The 19529-nt window shown below is 53.8% G+C and overlaps 1 protein-coding gene across 2 annotated transcripts; it reads right to left on the bottom strand.

Annotated features, from left to right (window-relative positions):
- Nucleotides 1-1590: 1590 nt before the first annotated feature.
- Nucleotides 1591-19063, bottom strand: ALKBH5 (alkB homolog 5, RNA demethylase). Of its 2 annotated transcripts, none has more exons than XM_051632289.1 (5): nt 18753-19063; nt 17782-18585; nt 12241-12321; nt 7837-7992; nt 1591-6137 (listed from the first exon to the last, which is right to left on the bottom strand). In XM_051632289.1, exons 2-5 carry the CDS (start codon nt 18495-18497, stop codon nt 5954-5956), a joined length of 1137 nt encoding a protein of 378 aa, XP_051488249.1. In that variant the 5' UTR covers nt 18498-18585; nt 18753-19063; the 3' UTR covers nt 1591-5953. The 2 variants fall into 2 exon arrangements, with proteins under 2 accessions (XP_051488249.1, XP_051488248.1); XM_051632288.1 differs by having other exon boundaries at nt 17782-18588.
- Nucleotides 19064-19529: the final 466 nt, after the last annotated feature.

Raw genomic sequence — 19529 nt, forward strand, 5'->3', positions numbered from 1 at the left:
CGGTGCGGGGGGGCGGGTCCCGGTGCGGGTCCCGGGTCCCGGTCCCGGAGCGGGTCCCGGTGCGCGCGCCGAGCGCCGAGCGCCGCGCGCCGAGCCCGGGGCAGGCACCGCCGCGGGGGGGGCGGGGCGGGGCCCTGACGGACAAGCCTCCCCGCCAATCAGCGCACGGCGGCGCCGCACCGCGCGGCGCGGGCCCGCCCACCCGCTCTGCGCATGCGCCGCCGCCGGGGGATGATGGGACTTGTAGTTCTTTACCTCTGGCGCCCTCTATGGGCGCTTGATGCGTTTCTATTCCATTTCCAACCCCCTCCCTCCACACCAGCACCTTTTTCTTTTGGTTTTTCTCTCCGGCCTGGCAGCGAGAGGGCCAACCTCAAACCTGCTCACAGGACCCCCAGAACCATGGGGTGTCCTGCACTTGGGACCTCATCTTGCCCCATGGGCTTCATAGCCTTGAGGTGCCTTAACGTGGCGGCACCTCGGCCGCCGGGTCCTGTGCCGGCAGGGCGCTGAGCATGGTGTCCGCACCGAGAGGGGCCACGCTCAGCACCCTGCCGGCTCTTGCCATCAGTATTTGGGCCCTGCCATGGCCTGGGTTTGGGGTGAGTCACCCCAGTAGGGCAGGGCTTCCCCTCCCTGCTGACTAACCCCAGCCCCCGGGGAGATGCCGCACTGGGGTGACGCAGAATTTGGGGTGGAAAACACCCTGAGGGGGAGAGTGGGTTATGGATGCCCTAATGATGGGGCTCTTGGATGGACAGAGATGCTCAAGACAGCCCTAGGGCATGAGGGTGGTGGAGAGGACATCACCAGAGGACAGGAGCTTGTGGTGGAGGGAGGAGGAAGGTCACCATGCCAGGTCAACAGACCCCATCTGGCCACCCCAGCTGCCATCCAGCACCACACACCCACCCACCACCATCTCCCTCTTACCACAGAATGGTTTGTGGCGGAAGGGTCCTTTAAAGTCCATCTAAGTCAACTCCCCTGCCATAAGCAGGGACATCTTCAACTAGATCAGGTTGCTCAGAGCCCCATCCAACCTGACCCTGAATCGCTTCAGGGATGGGGCATCTCCAACCTCTCTGGGCATCCCAAGCCCGTGTTTCACCACACTCATTGTGACCAATTTTCCTTCTATCCAGTTGAAATCTCTCCTCTGTTTAAAACTACCATCCCCTGCCCCATCGCTGCAGGCCCTACCAAAAGATTTGCCTCCATCAGTACAAGGAGGGCGAGGGGCTCCAGGGGAGACCAAAGTGCAGGGTACAGCGCCCCGGGGTGCTGGGGCCACTGGGGGACCCAGCACTGGCACGTCTGGGCAATGGGATAGGGTGGGAGCTGGAAGGGGACACATCCACATACACTCCTCAGGGATGGAGAGGAGGAAGAGGAAGAGGAGACCAAGTCCCATCCCTGCTTTCTAGGACACCACAGGAGGGACAGACACCACATTTGGCCGCTCACTCCATCCCCAGGGAGCTGGAGACTCCCTTTATTTAGAAGCAGTTCCCCACAACCTCGTTTCTGCTGGCAGGGAAGCAAGACACACATCCCAGCCCCTGGCACCACCAGACAGGCAGGCAGAGCGATGCTTTCTGCTTTTATTCAATTAATGCGGCAATCTATACAAGAAAATAATAATAATGAAACCATGAAATTCCAAACCCTGACAGTGAAGAACCAAATTCTTCCTAAGAATCAACCAGAATTAAAAGATACCCCCGTGTCAGACTGTACAGAAAATAATCTCTGCCCCATTTACAGCGTTTCACACAGTACTTCTTGTATCTCAAACTTCAGAACTGTACAACTTTGTTACAAACCATGCTTTTTCCTAGGAAAAGCTTACAGAAAAAAAATATTGCCACTTCTTCTTTATTTATTTATTCCATTTTTATTCGTAACAAAACCAACCGAAAAAAAAATATAATAATAATTAGAATCTTTAAAAAAGAAAAAGAAATGAAAGTCAGCCAGAACACGTGTGGGCAGGGCTGCGGGAAGGAGCTGAGATGAGCTTCTCGGCTGGATCACTTCTCCTCCCGACCAGGAAAGGGAACATTTTTTGGCAGATAAAAGCCTCTCTGCCAGTGGCAGGGGCCTGGACCCCGGCTTCCCTGCTCTGTCCCCAAAGCATGGGGGCTGTTCTGACCCACAGGGCTCGGGAGCAGCCGGTTCCAGGGACCAACAGCGCCGAAAGCCCAAGGGCTGAGCTCGTACCCCGGCAGGCGTCGGCTCACCCCGGAGAGCTGGTTGGCAGCTCCACACCCTGGTGATCCCCTCAAGCTCTGGGATGAGCCAAGCCTGGGGATGGGGATACAGATCCCGGGAGACACAGCTCTCTCCTGACTAACAGCTGGATGAGAGCTGAGCGGAGCCGGCAGAGTGACAGCCCCTCCCCTGCCCTGGCAAACAGCCCTTCCTTCCCTTCCTGCAGGACTAGGGAGCCCACGCGGGTGATGCAAGAGCTGCAGCTCCATCGCTGAGTCTTCTCCAGATACGGGAGGAGTAACAAACCCCAACTCCCCTTGCTGCTTGTGGAAAAGCAGGGACAGGCCCCACCTTCCTCCCCCTTCCTTAAGAAAGACAGTTCTCATGGTCTGGGCTGTGGGTGCGTGGGATCATCACATTGGATGTGGCCTTATTCCCAGTTTTGGGATGAGCAGGTTACACGAAGGACACGCTGTGGGTGGAGGGAAGAGGTCAGACCACACAACTGGACCAGACAAACACGACAAAGCCGACCAGGTCAGGTCTGTGCATGAGCCTGTCCTGCAGAGCAGATGGGGAGAAGTTTTGCCTCCTAATGGAAGTTCACCACCCTCCATCCTTCACAGCAGACCCGTGCCACCGACCTGACCCAAAGCCTGCAGGCAGCTCGACACAGCCAGCAACACAGAACAGGTACAGGCATCACCAGCATTTTTGAGCCACAGTTTCACCAGACAGGTCACAGAAAGGGATCTAGGTATCTGGATCCACGTGAAAAATCTGTCTTCTGGTTTCAAATCAAGGTTTCGCTCCAATGTTGTTCAGTGCAAAAGAGTTAAAAAACCATGTTATCTACACATATACATCCGTGTGTATAGAAAATGTCTGTACAAGTGGGGAAGATGGCCTGCCTACACGCTGGGGACTCCTCACCCAAGAGATGCTATGGGTCAGACCGGTTGTGTCCCACTCTTGCTCTCTCTAAGGTGTCAAGCCCCAACCAGTCAGGCTGAAAACCAAGAGAACAGACGGAGGCTGGAGACATGAGGAGCTCCTCCTGCCCCTCCAGCCACAGCTCAGACCCACCACACAGATGTGGGGCAGGGAGGAAGGAAGAAGGGGAGAGCTCCCAACAGTGGCATGTGGACATACCAAAACAAACTGGGAGAGAAAGGGCACCTGCATGCAGACAGACTACAGCAGGAATGGGTCAAGGTGGTGGGTGGTATCTGGCTACAGGTTATGACTTTGGGGTGCCTCATTCAGCCTTCAGCAGAGATAGAGCCAACGCCTTGTCCCACAGCAGCCTGGCTCTGGGAAGCGGCCCGAGAAAGGCAGATCGCCTCCAGCTTCTTTTTGAGTTGAGACACCAGGGTACAGTATCCATTTTGCAGAGGTAGGAGTAAAATTGGGAATTGGTGGGGTGGGGGGGTGGGGGAAGAGCAGGCCGCACAGAGCTGAGACCTCTGGCAGTGACCACTGCAACTGCCAGCAGAGCCTGACAGTGAGGAGAGTGTGGGGCACGTCCAGGATGAATCCAGAAAGACAATTAGAAACAGCCATTGCTAGGGGCATCCTGCTAGCAGGTCTCTAGCTTGCCAGAGATGTTTGCACCAGCCATTAAGGAAGAGGAGGGATGCTGCTCCCAGCATGTGGTTTTGCCATCAGGGAAATGCCAAGCTTTCCAAAACAGGGGGTTTGTAGCCAAGAGCTGGCCCGAGTTCTCAGCAGAAAGCCAGGGGAACACTGCTTCAAACACTAAGCGTGGTCTGAAAATAGCTTTTTAAAGGTTTCAGAAGCAGCAGAAGCATGAACTTTCAGATCTCTGGGCAGACAAGACAGGTTCCTTCAAAGGCTGGCAGCAAGGCTGTGCCTGCACCTCCACACCGAGCCAAGGGGGGCTCTCACCAGGAAAGCAATCAGATAAAGAGAATCAGAGATAGGAAGCCCTCGCAGACCAGTGGCACTGAGGGTGATGGTCATTTCCTTTACTCCAATGTGACCTGCTAGATCCAGCCTGAGCAGCTACCCCAGCAACGGGTGAGCAGCAGGAGCTGCAGTCAGTGGAGAAGGAAAAGGACACAGAGCCCCCAAAGTCAGCAAACATGCTCAATAGCCCAGGAACGGTGCTCCACGGAACAACACCTGGGTTTTGTTTCATTTTTTGAACTGGGGGCCCCTCATGACAGCAGCAAACGTGTTTCAAAATATATTACATCTTTTTATTGCCAAGCGTGCAGAGGTGAGGGAGGGAGGAGGGGACACGACACTAAGAAAAACTACAATTTGAGGGAGGGCGAAGCAGTAAAAATTTAAAAATAAGACTACTCCTTATAACTGCCAACACTTGGGTTCAAAGAATCAACTGGAGGAAGTTTCTTAAAAGTACAGTTCTAAATATGGTGCTGGGCCCCAAACCTTGAAAGTGCCAAGGCTTCAGTCTGGGCAAATGCAAACCGGGTGGGAGCAGAGGAGGAAGGCAGCAGACTTTCCAACACTAATTCCAAGGGCAAATGTTCAATTCCTCTCAGCATTTTTCTTGTAGCAACCAGAGAATTCCCTACCCCAGGAATCCAGGCAGGAATAAGCCAGGAAGAGGCGGGCAACTGCTGAATGCACCAAACTGGGGCCAAAGCAGAGCCTTGCAGTGTCCTTGCTCCCAGAGCCAGCCTCGGAGGGGACAGACCGCAGCCGAGCTGCCCGGCTCCCCCACGGCTGGTCCCTTGGGATGCAGTGCTGTGCCATTTCAACTCCTCCTAAAAGGGGCAAGGGGCCAAAAGCAAGTCCCCCAGGCAGTGGGGAACAGGTCTTCTCAGGGGGTCCCAAGGCAAGTGTCCTCACAAGCACAGCATCTCTCCTACTCCTCTTTGCTATCTCCAGCTCTGGGAAGCAGCACATACTCAATGCGGTCACTCACTCGGCAGCTCCAGGGCTCCAATGTGGACCTCAGGTCAATGCTGGGCCAGCCTCAGCAAAGTCAGGCACCCTTCCTTCCTTCTCAACCAAAACATACCCCTTCTCAGACCAGCACTGAGAAACCAGAGCTTTAGTACATTCTTCTCGGAGAGGACAGGGACACAGGGCTGCAAGCTCACACTGGATTGGGAAAAGGGACTGGAAAGGAAACCTATGGCATGTAAAACTGGTACTAAAGTGCAACAAAAATGTCCTAAACTCTTTGAAATCAAAGGCAGTAAGGGGGGGTCTGCCAAGATTCAAACTTCCAGTTACTGCAGGGCACCCTGAAAACAAACCCAACAACAACTACATAAGAGCAAACCAAGGAGCCCTTTGGTGAAGCAAGGAATAGGAGGCCACCACAGTGAGTTTCAGCTCCTGGGGTCAAACATCATATTTAGAACATTTGGAAAGGAAGAAAGTTAAAGCAAAAAAAAAAAAAAAATCTTGAATTTTGCGCAATGAAACAGTTAAACTTTTTGGTGTTTTCAAAAGAAATCCCAACAGACAGCCTGGCATAACTTTATCTGCTTCCTAAGGGAAAGATGCCCATTTGACCCATGACTCAGGACACCATGTGCACTGGACACGTTCCATCCTTACATATATCCCAGCATTCCTCCATTCATAACAACAAATCTCTAGATCCTTCCTGTTTACTCTTCAGCCTGAAAGGAAAAACCAAAACTGAAGCTAGATGGAAGATAGCCAGAGGGAGGAGAAAGTTTTCACAGACTGGAGACCAATCTCATCAGCTCCATGAGCCTGGGAAGTGCCATCCTCAGTGTCGCCGCATTTTAACTTTCCTGGCTGGGCTGCCATCCTCCTCCTCCTCCTCACAGTCCTCCGTGTACTCGTAAGACCTTCGCCAATAGTTCTCGGAGCTGAAGTTGCTCCGTCTCCTATGTTTTGGTAAGAGGACTGAGCGCCTGTTCTCCTCTTTATCCATTTCTAGAATCCGTGGCCTACAGAGAGAGAGAGAAAGAGGGAGTGAGAGCACATCCGCGGTGGGATTCAGGCATTCCTGGTGTGGACGCTCTCTGCAGTGTTCCATGCTTTGACTGTTCTCACATTGTTTTCCCAGTACTGGGCACTCAGCAGAGCAGGATCAGACCCCCAGGCTGCACCTCCCACGAGGAGGCTGAGAACTTTGCTATCCATAGTGCAAGACCTTCCTGGGGCAAGCTGTGGTCTTCACCTCCACCAGGAACACTTCCCAACAGCCCAGTCACCTCTGTTTAAGTGCAGCCTCTGGTCCCAAGAAACATCCCTTGGCCAGAGGGGTCTGTCTCTGTATCTCGTACAGTAGAATTTGCAACACAGAGCTGAGCTCCTTTTCCAGCTACTGGGCTGCTTGTGGTGCAGGATCAAACCACAGCTCCCAACACCTCAGTCCTCTCACTAGCTCCCTCACACATTAGCACAGTGCACTTCTGCCAAGCTGCCTCTGCTCTCACCTCTGATCACTTCAGAGTAGGACTGGGCTGGTGAACTGTACACACCACTTATTTTATTCTAGGTGGAAACTGCCAAGTTCCTCTAAGAGACACCACTACCTGGTATCTGTGCTATTTACCTAAGTTATACTAAAGTCTTTGAGGCCAAAGGAAGAGAAAAACATGTTTTTGATACCCGTCTGCTGCAGGAGTCTATGCAACCCCCCAAAAGGCCACATCAGGCTGAAAAAAAGCTCGCACAGCTCTGTGGATTTGTCCTGCATGATCACCTCTCTAATCACAAACCAGCATGCTGCCTGCTCAGAGGTGAGCTCCCCTTTACAGGCTGGTTCTCTTCTTGATCTGTCTTCTCAGTCAGAGTCCAGGTGAATGAACATCGCTCATAAACAAGCCATCCTCACCCTCCTCCCTCCAGGACAGGTTGAAACATGGGCTGGGACTGCACAACAGCCAAGCCCCAGGACCAAGCCAACGTTCGGTTTTTACACAATGTGCAGAGAACGTTGTCTCTGTCCTCAGGAAGCTTTGGAATTGGAGAACACCAGGAACACTGCTCGGCAGCTGGCAGGCTGGCTATCGCTCCCGGCTATCAGTGTGTTCACACAGAGCAGGGGGGTGTTTAAGGGAAGCCTTAAACTGAGAGCTCAAGCTGTCAGAAACCTCAGCAAGGAGCTCCCCCGAAGGTCAGGCTTACACATTCACACAGTCTGATCACACACACACAAAAATATACACATGCAGCTCTGGAACCAAAACAGATCTGAGAAGCTTCCCAAGGTGGCCTTCACCTTTCCCAGGAAGCAAAACCTCATGTTCTCTCCCAAGATTGCTTTCATAATACAGCTTAATGCAGCTGCACAGGTTGCTTGGCAATAGAGGTCAAAAATAATTAGCTGCAGGAAACTATTGTTCTGAATGACTGCATTATCAGGAGCCAGCCAAATCTATTGCCTCTTCATTATGCCACTCACAGGATAAACAATGTAAGCTGCCTACAACCAGAGCTCAGCCTCCACAGGCTTAGGAGAAGCGTAGAAAGAACCTTGCTCTGATCAAACAGATCTGTACACCACAAAAAGCACCTGGGAGGTGCAAACTAGCATGGTGTTGTGTGCTGTGTGGTTTCTCATCAGAAACCAGGAACCTCAGACATGCACTGACCTAGAGACACCATCCAAACTATTGCTGTGAGGAGAGATCATCCTACCTGTGAGCAGCATCAGGATCTGCTTTGCGATGGGACCGCTTTGGTTTCAGGATCTGGTCCCGGTTGCTTCCCGAGAGACGGTCAGAGTTATAACCTGGTGGCAACACAGAGCTACTCAGGGATTTTGTTTCCAATCGAGGTGCATCTAGTCTTGTTCTGCAAATATTTAAAGAGAAGAGAATTTGCAAGGAGTTTCTACAGAACCACAGTGGATGTTTGTCCTAGATGTGAAGCAGAACCCTCAGTCCCAGCCACACGCTCAGGAAGACAGTCAGGACTGTTACACTCAAAAGCAGAACAAGCTGCAGCTTTCTGGTACTTGAACCTTCAGCTTTAACTTCTGTGCCTTGGTCAGAGGGACAAGGAAGGCTTGGGCACACATGTAGTGGTGAGGTTAGTGTGCAGAGTGCTGGGCTCGCTGCAATCCCAGGGGTTGGATACAGAGCAAAGGTGTTGGAGCTCCTGTGAAATCCTATGACATGACAGTGACTCGCCAGTAACTCGCAGCTCCAGTTAAGCCACCTGAGAGATGCCCTGAGAAATTAATCATCACAGTCAACAGTAATAACTGCTTCTATCTGGAAACTCCCAACTCTCTCAGTATCTCACAGGGTCAGGCGTTTCTCAGCTTGACAGAGAGGTTAAAAGAGTTGAAGTACAAGTCAGGAGAAGGTCTAGCAAACAGAAGCTGCACCACAACCCTGCCAGCAGTGCAGCACTGCCTTGTTTGTGGGACAGAAATGGGCTCAAGCTAAACCAGAGAGCAAGCACACTCATCCTGGAGCAGAGCTGGTGCTGGCCCAGGCTCAACCGTGGCCATGCACATGTGAAGGGAGACAGCAGGGATGAAAACTCAACAGCACAGCAACTTATCACGGCGCTATCACCCTCTCCAAGCACAGAGCAGTTACAGTCTCAACTTACAAGCACTGCTGAAGTCTGTTTCAAAACATAAACTGAAGCTTAAGAATGGGTGAAACACTCTAAAAGGTGGTTCTGGTCCTCCAGAGCTGCCAATTTCAGGAGGATCCAAGCCACTTCCCAGAAGGAAAGGCACCCTGATGTCACTGCAGCCTGTGACTTCCTCCTTGGGATTAGGGGTGAGTACAGAAGGGGTATGGGTGAAAGCGTGGGAAGAATCACTACTGCTCTCTAGTGCTGAGCTTTAGCTCCTGGGGGAGGTTTCCACCAGAGAATTCCAACCTAAACTCCTTGTTAGGAAATAGGTCCAGCTGCCAAGCTTCCTCTCTGCCATCAGGGAGAGCCTCCTCAGTTAACCAGGGTGATGTCAGGCTGGCACACGACGCTGGGCACAGCAGCCCAAGTCTGCTCAGCATGCCAGAAGCAAGGAACACTTCCATAGGCAGCTGCCAGGCTGGAGCCTGTGCTAGTCCACAACACCACCATCCCGAGCTGTTCTCAGCTCCAGAGCTGGACCAGGTCCAGCTACAACACCAAAGGCATTGCAGATCCTGTCCCGGACAAGTGAGGTGGTTTGAATTCCTCTCAAATACAACAGCAACTACAGGCTTGCAATGAAAACAAACCAACCACCAAAAGTCCTGCTAGGCCAAAGGAACAGCAGCCACACTGGCTCTGTGCACAGAGCAGTACAGACATGAGCTGTAGGAGTGGGTACCAGAAGAGGCTACACTAAAATGGAGAGCAAATTACTTACAAATTTGAGTTAAACAGAGTAACTCCCTAATGGAACAGCTCACCAAAGGCAGCATAAGCCTTCTAAAACAACTTTCAAGACCCACTTCCTCAGGTCTCATTTCTATCCCCTACCTCTTTCAGCATCCCATGAAATCAAGTGCATCACTCCTCCCCCCAGCCTCTTGCTCAAAACACTTCCAAACCTTGCAGGTTCCCACAGTCCTGTGCTCTCAATCCAGGACAAATAGGCAGGAAACACTGGCAGTACCATCACATTACAGCACTCAAGTGTTTATGACCTACTTGGTAACCACGCTGCTCTCAAGCATCCTGCACAACCCAGCAGCTTTCTCCTCCTGCTGCTGCCAGCAAAAATCCTCTCTAGAACCACACACTTGGAGCAGAGGACAGAGAAGATCCAGACTCCATCATCCAGCCCAGCAGGCTCTGACAGCCTCCCCAGAGCCAAATATCCCAGCTCCTCACTACAGTATAACCCAACTGATCTGATCCCACCAGAAAACCTGGGGCTGATTTCCTACCATGAAGATGAGGAAGAGAAGTTTCACGTGGCCTCCGGCTGCTCACAAGCCTCCCATGCCAGCAGGCTACCCACAGAAGTGGCCCTTTTCCTGGTTGCAGAACATGCTATTTCAGACTGCAAAAAACCCACGGCATGACTGGGGAGCAGGGAGCAGCTCTGGCTGCAGCAGCACACGTTGTGGGGACACGGGCACAGACAAAGGTCACCTGGCCACGCTGTGCACACAGCCCTGCTCGCGGGGCCCGGCCAGGAGACGGCCGCTGTCGCCGAGGAGAAGCAGCAATTAATAAGCTCTATTTGGCAGCAACCAGAGCACACCCTGTGGCAACCAGGCAATTGCCATGTATTCACCAAGGTTGCTAAGCTCTCCGGAGATTACACAAAAATAATTACCGGGGGCTTTCCACTTTGCTCAAGAGAAAAATCCTGTTGTGGTTTCCTTCAGCCTGCCCGTCAACTCAGCCCATCGCTGCCTGCGTGTGACTGGGCAGAGACAGCTCTGCTCCAATGCTGCAGAAATCAGGGGAAGACAGAAGGATGGCCAAGCAAACACAGCCAGTACAGCTCTGCTAGGAGCTAACAGGCTCTGTCTCTTTACTGGTGAGGCACCAGGCCAGCCAGGTACCTCAGCCATAAGTGCTTGCCCAGTTCCACGTTGAGGGGAGTCAGGCTGCAGTAACTCGACACACTCAGCTTGCAGAGCCAGTTTAAATATGTATGTTACACATCTGCACCACACTGGGCAGCTTCAGCTTCGTTAGCTGAGTCTGTCTTTTCCAGGGAAATGCTCCACAGCCTAGGACAGGCAGTTTCTCCATCCCAAAGCCCAACTAAAGCAGCTAGAGGATTTGGAGGCGCCTTCTACTAGTGCTCATTAGCACTCACATGGCTTTTCATGGTAACCAATAACATGAACCTTTTAATTCTTATTGCAACCCTCTTGCCTTATACCTCACGTGGCCATAACCAACTATTGGTTGGTTTGATTCCAATCTTTCTTTCATCCCTCCCTATCACCTGCCACATCTCATCCTGCCTGCTTGGGTCTGTGTTGATTTTCCTTGGCTATGACCTCAGAGCTGCTGTTTTTCCTGCCTTCATTTCATGGGTCTCTCTAACCAGATGTCCCACTCCATTCTGCTGGCTTTGTGCCATACCCTCACAATGTTGCCAGACTTCTTTGAAACTAACCAAGCTGTCCAAAGGCTCAGCAAGTCTGAATCTAGACCTCTTGCCTGCCAGCCTGGGCCACAGCTGCAGCCCTGCCACCAGCATCCACACTTTAATCTGGGTTTACAGTACTCAAATTGGGTGTTTTCACTTGCAAAAAGACTTCTTAACAGCAGAATTACTGCCAACACCTTCTAAGGCACAATCAGCATGGGTCAACATGTGGCAGTCATATTTTTTGGTCTCCTAGTAGAAGGAACTGATGAGAAAAGACATTTCTGGACATAAAAAAAAAGCTTATGCTGAGGAGTTTGAATAGGGGTTGGCTTGTGTTTTTATTTATTTTTCCCATTTTCTTTTCTGAAGAGCTCAGGAACGATTAAATGCCACCAGCTGCCCAGGACAGCCTATCTTCTGAAGTAGGAAGTGTGTGATCCAGCTCACAGAGCTTAGCTTCCCCACACAGCCTGGAAGGACAAGCTCTGTAACATGATCACTGAATCCACTGTGTCCGTTTCCCATCAAAGCCAGCCTCTTCCTCCCTCTCCCCAGGAAATTAAAGCCACGATACCAACACAATTTTATCTGCTTTATAGGAGATTTTTCACCATAAACATCAGCTTCAAAGGACTGTCCAGGCACCTCATGAGGGTACTGGATGCTCAGACACGGGAATACCCAGCCCAAGACACCACTGTGAAATCCTCCCGGTTTGGAGTCAGGTAGCCAAGGAAACCAGGTGTTTGGACACCAACAGCACTTGCCAACCCAGACATCACAAAGAAGTGCTGCTGTAGGAGAGCCAAGAAGTGATTAACTCTGCAGTAACAAGTTCCATCTACTTCCACCAGCCAAGTGATGGGTACAGCAAGACACAAGTGAGCAGCAGAGTGACATCAAATCAAGATGTAAGATCAAGCCAGCAAATTAACAAGCAAGGCAGTTTTAAAGTGTTCCTTTAAAAGGACCTTACGAAACATCACAGCACACATCTGAGTTTATCTTACTGTCCAGAGGGCTTCAACACTTACTTTCGAAGGATGATGACAGCTCTTCTCTCCTTGATGTCCTGTGGTCGAATGCAGTGTGTAATTTCATCAGCTGCATATCCACTGACAACAGAAACAAAAAGCCACTGTGAGAAAAATGACAGGCAGCAGCAGAAAGTGGTTGCCAGCCTCAACAACTCAGTCTGGCCAGTCATTTCCTAACTTCCACCAGGAAATTCTCCTCCAAACATGACTGCCCTGGCACATGGGAGCTAGGCTTCAAGGAAGGAAGAAACTTCAGGAAATAATGAGGACAGTCAGGGCTTTTTTTTTTTCTTTTGGACTCAATTTTTTAGCACATACCAGAGGAAACTGCCACCTGCCACAGCACTGTGAAATGAGACATGTAGAAAACGGGTTTATGGAGTGTAAACTCAGCCAATTCATTTTTCAAGAGATTAGAGAACAACATGGAAAAAAAAAAAATCAGCACATTGCTCCAAAGCATCCTCTCACACATGTCCCTGAGGAAAAGCCATCTCCTGGTTGAGAGGCTTTCACCTGGACACAGATGCTGCCATCTCACCACCCTCACCCTCCTCACAACCCACCCCCCTGTGGCACACCCTCAGCCACGGTATGAAAGTCACCCCAGCACAAGGCACAGGGGGTAACCCTCAAATTCAGATCAAGCTGCAGCTGCTTGGCCAGGCAGCAGTTGTTCCCTGCAGGAGCGTTTTGCTGTAGGAGATGGCTTCACCCACCCCACGTTTCCAGCAGGCAGGAGGAAAAGCCACAGCCAACAAGGGCCTGGCTACCTGCAGCACACGGGAGTGGTTTTCCTGCACAACTCCCAGGGTCCAATGAAACACGTGAGATTGCAGCAGGTCCGTGGAGAGAGGCCATCATGCCTGCTCGGACACAGCCACCCTGCCAGAGCACATCTCATCACTTCCATGTGTGCTAACAAGCAGGTCCGAGAGGTGGGCCTGCCCTCTGTCTGCTGATTGAAGAGTGTCTATTCATAATTCTAGTCAAAAAAGGGGAAAAGATAAGTTAAACACCTTCAGAGGCTCCTGAAATGCCTGACAAGGACGGAAGGCCTCTGAAGGCACTTGGGCGAAGGCTGCTGGTGCCACACAAAGCTAGCACACACCCCCACTGGTTTAACCTGAGGCAGAAATCACTGAGCCCAGTCTCTCCATGAGGCTTCACCATGTTGGGCAGCCCTCCAGGAGCACAGCCTGGGCTACCAGCTCGCAGGTTATCCAGGACACTCAGAGCAGAGAACAGATCATGTACACACAGGCCCTTTCCAGGGATGGGACCAGGTTTCCTTTATCTGCTTAGATAACCCACCCACTCACCCAGAAACACACACCTCTCTAAGAGAGATTTACTGCTTTGAGAAGAGTTAAGAGTCTAAGACCTGATCAGTTAAAACAGGGGTGATGTCCATCCCCCCCACACCTCTGGGGCACTGCAGAACAAGCCAGTCTTATGTGAAAGGGCTTGTAATGATGCTCTATTATGTTCCAGGAATCTCTGCGTCAAGCTCCAGCAAATTTGTTAATATCACCCACGTTAACATCCAACTCAGCACATCCTCAGCAACACTCTGAACATCAGGAAGAGGTCTGGCTCTTCCAGACCTTTCATGACATTCCAGACATCACGAGATGTCAGCCTGATCCCAGGCAGGAACCCAGTTTCCAGCGTGCTTTCAGAGCGGCGCCAGGCAGAGCTTGTGGTCCCAGAAGCACGTGGGCAGCACCAAAGCCACAGCCACAGAACCCCATGTGGGTCATGGGGACATAACCAGTCTGCCCCAGTGCCATGCTGGTGTGGGATAATCCAGCTTGAACTGTATCAAATACAAAAAATGGAATAACAGGATTATTTGGTTGTGTCCCACTGGTTCTGCTTCCTGCCATCAAGAACTTCTCACCCACTGCCCAGCCCTGCCGCATCCTGATGATGGATGAAGGGAGAGATGCTGGAATGAAACACCTGTCAGGTCTTCTGCTGAGCCACAACCTAACTGATTCATGTGGAAATGAAAAGAGGTTGGTTTTGGTTTGTTTCTTTTGTTGTGTGGTTTTTTTGGTTTTTTTTTACAAAACCAGCAGAAAGGGCGACCTCAAGTCCTGCAGAGTCTCTAACAAGAAATATTTCCAGTGCCTGACAACAGCCAGGCCAGCTCAGGGGCAAAGGGACCTCACCCACCAGCTCATGGCAGGGGCTGAGCAGCTTGAGGATTTACTGGTGGCTCAGGAAAGCTGCTGCTGCTGCAAACCATGGATGTGATACCGACCAGTTCAAGCAGAGCTTGAACCAACCTATTTGCCTCATCACCACTGGCATAGGCAGAACTTCCTCTGCACCACGAGCAGGTTTTGAGAGATCAGACTTCTGGAAAAGCAGGCAGTTACAGAGATTCCTCTGTAGGAAGAAAAGAGATTCATCTTCCTGAGACTCCAACTAGCTCTGATTATGCTACCATCAGCTGGAGACAACAGGATAGACAAACCCCCTGATGTCTCCACTGCTGTTACAAGCAGGGAGACGAGCCTGTGCACCCACCAGCTGCAGAAGAGAAGCTCTCAGAACTTGGGAAATGTCACCTTTGGCCACTCATTCCCCTGGCTGACTGCAACTGCACTGCTCCCAACCATGGTGCTGAGATGCAAATCCCAGCAGATAAACAAAAGCCGGCTGGGTGCTGAGATTCGCTGCCTCCAACCATGAGGCACTGTGTGGCTGGAGCCAGCCCCCCCTCCCAGGCTGCCTCTGCACCCCCAGTTCCCTTCCCTTTTTTCCAGGCTAAGCATTTGTCAAAGCACGTGCTCCCCAGATGAACAAGCAAGTTCCTCCATCTTCTCCCCACTGCTTCTATCAACTGATGCTTATCGAATTATTGTCCTGTTGGCAGAGGGGCACAGCCCAGCCAGGAGAATCTCCAACCCACCCTTTAAACACTAACCTGTCATTTGAAGTCTGGATCCTTCCCAGGGAGTATGAGGAAGGTTTAGTGTTTGCAAACACCACAGCCTGCTTCACTGTAGGCATATAAAGTCAAGGGTGGGGGATATGGGGAAAACCCCTCTGAAACTCCCTGCCAGGAGGACAACTTGGAATAAGCAGCCAAGAGCAGGGAGAGGACAGGAGTGATCTGGGGAGGGCCCAAGAGCAATGTGGGGGCAAAGAGACAGATCCAACAGCTTTCTTCAGATCCTCAGATTCCTCACGGTAATCAAACACAGCAGCTTCTCCGACTTCCCCAGAAAGGCAACATGCCTGCAGAAGCCACTGACCCAGCAATATTTGAACGCAGACATTACAAGCATGCCATTTCTATCTGCACCCTCTCCCTATCTCCAGGGCAACTGCCTTCAGCAACTGTTTACTGGGAGGAGAAAAAGCCAAGTTTGGGGAGTTGACTTAAATATGACTAAGGGCTGGATTTCAAAAATGCACCCCTGAGTGCCTACCAAAGTCTGCACCTCTTCCTGCTCCTCCTGAGCTGCTGGGAAGCAGGAGTGAGGAACTTGCATCCAGCCAGGATCATATCACCACAACGATCACTTTGGCAGAACCTCTCTTAAGTGAGTGCTAAGTATCTGCCAACTGTTGTACCAGAACTGAAATAATCCTCCTTTATAAAGTCTATTATTTGCTAGAAAGCAGAAGATCTAGCCAGTGGGGGGGGGGGGGAAGGGTGTCAAAACCCAACCCTTCTAGTCAAGAGTTAAAGACTTCTTTGTTTCATTTGTATGATTGTTAATAACCTGATTACAGCATCCAGGTGACGCTGGCTACCAATCTGAAAGCACAGCCCAAGGAGACACCCTGCTCCCCATTCCAGAAGCCCTGAGCCAGCTGCCTCTTCCCAGCAGTTTTGGGGGAAGAGTGAGAGTCTGGGACATAAAACATCATCTCTTCCTTCTCCTGCAATCCTCCACTGCAACATCCTGACCTGCCTTCAGATGTAGGGCACCAAGAGTTTTTCAAGGGGCCTCAACTGCAAGACAGACAGACCCTGCACCAGCTGGTCCACCAGCACACTTCAAAGCCAGGAAATACCCTCACTGGCCTTAAAAAACAGACCTCTGGCTACACAGGGAAGGATAACTATTTACTCCAGCTCCTTGTCCACTGAAAAGCAGCACAGGAGTTCACATCACCAGGGTAGAAACTTCCCCTCCTCCTAAGAGGAGGGGGAGTGGAGTGGCTGCCTCGCTCTGCGGCAGGACATGTCAGGATGGGTCTCCCCGGAACCATCTCAGGAAATCACTGACCTCTGCCCCAGCCAACCCACCAAGGAACAAGAAAACGTCCTCAGCACCATTCCCGGGTCCCTCTGCAGCCTCCCTCATCCGTTGCTAATCCAGAGAAGTTACCTAACACTGGGGTACGGCGCAGATTAGTTAATGTTTGTGCAGCTTTTCTGAGATAAAAGCTACGCGAGATCTCAGCATTTATTATTGATGCACCAGCCAACGGTGCGAGGCTGTGGATGCGGGAGGGGGGGAAATTCCTGCCCGAACCCCGCAGGGATCACTTTACAAGCCAAAGCAGAGTGTTGTGTTACGGCCTGGGAGCCCTCAGAACTGGCCTGGACTTTCACCAGTCCAAAAAAATCATACGTAAAAAAATTTTAAAACCCCAAACAAGAGTATAGTTGGTAGCTCGGAGGTTTGCTGGCAGAGCACGGGTGATCCCAGCTCCTGGCAGGGAGTACTCTGACCTTCAGGGACACCAGGGGCTGGTGCTCAGTGATTCGGGCAGTGTGGTGCTGGGCTCTGAGCTGCTCTCCCCAAAATCTGGTTGCCCGGCGGGTCCACCTGCCCCCTGCCTGTCCCCTCACCTGCCCGCCAGCACACACCGCAAGCAGCGGGGATTAGGAAGCAGGCGTTTCCCAGTGCCAATCCCAGCTTTAGTACCGACTGGCTGTGTGACCTTGGGCAGGTCATTTCACCTCCACGGCTCTTCCTCTGCTCACACAAACACACGTCAAGTCCCTTCTTGTGCCGGTCACCCGTCCGAGTGACAGTCCCATGAGGCTCTGCACTCCCGTCTTCCCATCGACGTCAGGCGGAGGAGGGCTTAGTTTAGTACTCCCAGTTTCCCAGTTCTCAGACTGGGAAGACCGTTCACACCTCTTCTCCACACTTAAGGTCAGGTCGGGGAGGCACCAGCAGAGCTAAGAATAGTCCCAGGAGCCCTGTCCCAACCAGCTGCTCTGCTCTGACCTCCTGGGCAGAGGATCCATTTTGCATCTCGATGCATTATTTTAACCATTTACAGGAATTACAGCAACTCTTGGCTCCTCAAGTGGCTGTATTCCCACCAGGACTCACCTCGAGCCCTGCAGAGAGGACACCCCCTCAAATCCCCACCCACCACGGCAGCAGGACCCCCTGTCCCCCCAAATCCTCCCTTCACTCCTTCCACCACAGCAAGACCCTGCAGGCCTGCCAGCCCGACCCGCCGTCAGGGCGTGCAACCACAGGCCTCGTGATTCACGTTACACAACCGAAGCCGGGCACGTTACCGGAGGCCTCGGCCACGCCGGGCGGTTACCTGAGCACCGTGACGCTTCCCCTCTTGACGGGCAGGAAGAGAACGGGCTCCGAGACCCTGATGGGCTTGAACTGGAATTTACAGCCGAAGCAAAGCGCCGAGTCGCTGAAGAAAGAGACGGAGACGATGGGCCTCTCGAAGATGTGGATGGGGTCCACGTGGGAGACAATGCAGCCCCCCGGCTGGTAGTCATTGATGACGGCACTGTTCACAAATCCCTCGGGAATCACCCGGTGCTCCACCAGCTTCCTGATCACCAGGTCGTGAACCCACTCCGGGATGGCGTCTACTTCCCCCCGCGGGTACAGGCGCTCCTGCCCGGGGCCTCGTCTCTGCAGCTGAGACCCGTAGGTATAACCCTCCCCGAAAAAATACTTGTTCCGCAGCGGGGCCCGATCCACCGTGTGCTCCTTGTAGAGCCCCTTCTCCGCCCGGGACACCACGTCCTCGATGCGAGCCTCGATCTTGGCGCACTCCTCGGCGCTGAAGAGGCGCAGCTGACGGATCCCGCTTTTGACTTTCCGAGCTTCCTCCTCCTCCTTCTGCTCCTCGTAGTCGCTGGGCTCGGAACCGGAGTCGTCCTGGTGTCGGCGCTTGCGATCGTAGGGGGGCTCGGGGGGGTCCCGCGGGAGGCCGCCGCCGCCTTTGTGGCCGTCCCGGTAGGGCATCATGGACTTGAGCTTCTCCCGCAGGTCGGTGTAGCCGCTGCCGGCCATCGTGGGTCCGCACCCCCCCCGCCTCTATCGATCCCGGTGCTGCGGGCGGCGGGCGGCGGGGGAAGAGAAGCTGCTGCTCATGGCCGCCCTGCTGGAAGAGCAACGGAGGAACCGGGGGGGGGGGGGGGTTAGGATCGGACCCTCCCCTCCACCCCGGTACCGCGACCGCGCCTTACACCCTGATACCGCCACCCCCCTTCCGCACCCCGCCGCCGGGACCCCCGCCCCCCCTCTCTCGGCGGTAGCCCCACTCACGGCTGAGCCCGGGGCGGGCGCGGACAGTGCTGCCGGTACCGGCGCTCACGCGGCAGCAGGGCCTGGCCCATGCCCGGCGGCGGCTCCGTCACGGCGCGGTGCCCTCCCCGCTCCCGCCGCCGCGGCGCTACCCATGGCGGGGATGGGTATCACGGAGGAAGGAGCGTGTGTGCGGGGGGGGGGGGGGGTGGGGGAGGAAGAACCGGCCCCGGGGAAGCGGCGGTGCCCGGGGGGTCTCGCGCGGCCCTTCCCGCGGCGCGCTACGTCACCAGCCCGACATCCCGGACGGCCGCGGGGCCGCCCACCGCGCACGCGCCCCGCCGGCCCCGCCCCCCGCACGTACGTACGGCGGCCCCGCCCCGCCCCGCCCCGCCCCGCCCCGGCGCCGCCGCCTCCGCTCCCGCCTCGCGCCGGGACCGGTTACCGGCCGCGCCGCCACGCCCCGCCCCCCTCCGCGCTGATTGGCCGGGGGGCGGGAGCGGGCGGGGCAAGCCGGCAGCTGATTGGGCGGCGCGGGGGGCCTCGCGGGGTGCGGGGGAGCGGCGGTTGGGGCAGGCGCTGAGGGGCCTGCGGGCACGCGGCGCGGGGAGCGACCGCCCCCTAGCTGCCGGGAGGAGCGGGACGGCGGGCACGGGAGCCCCCCGGGGCGGGGGGAGCGAACCCCGGGCAGCGGGAGCTCCCGGGCGGGGAGCGGGGCCACCGGAGGACACAGAGGACAGGGCGGGGGGGGGAAGGTGGAGCGTGGGGACACGAGGAACTGGAGGGCGGGGGAACTAA

This window comes from Apus apus, chromosome 14, assembly GCF_020740795.1.
Source record: "Apus apus isolate bApuApu2 chromosome 14, bApuApu2.pri.cur, whole genome shotgun sequence".
Taxonomy (NCBI): Eukaryota; Metazoa; Chordata; class Aves; order Apodiformes; family Apodidae; genus Apus; species Apus apus.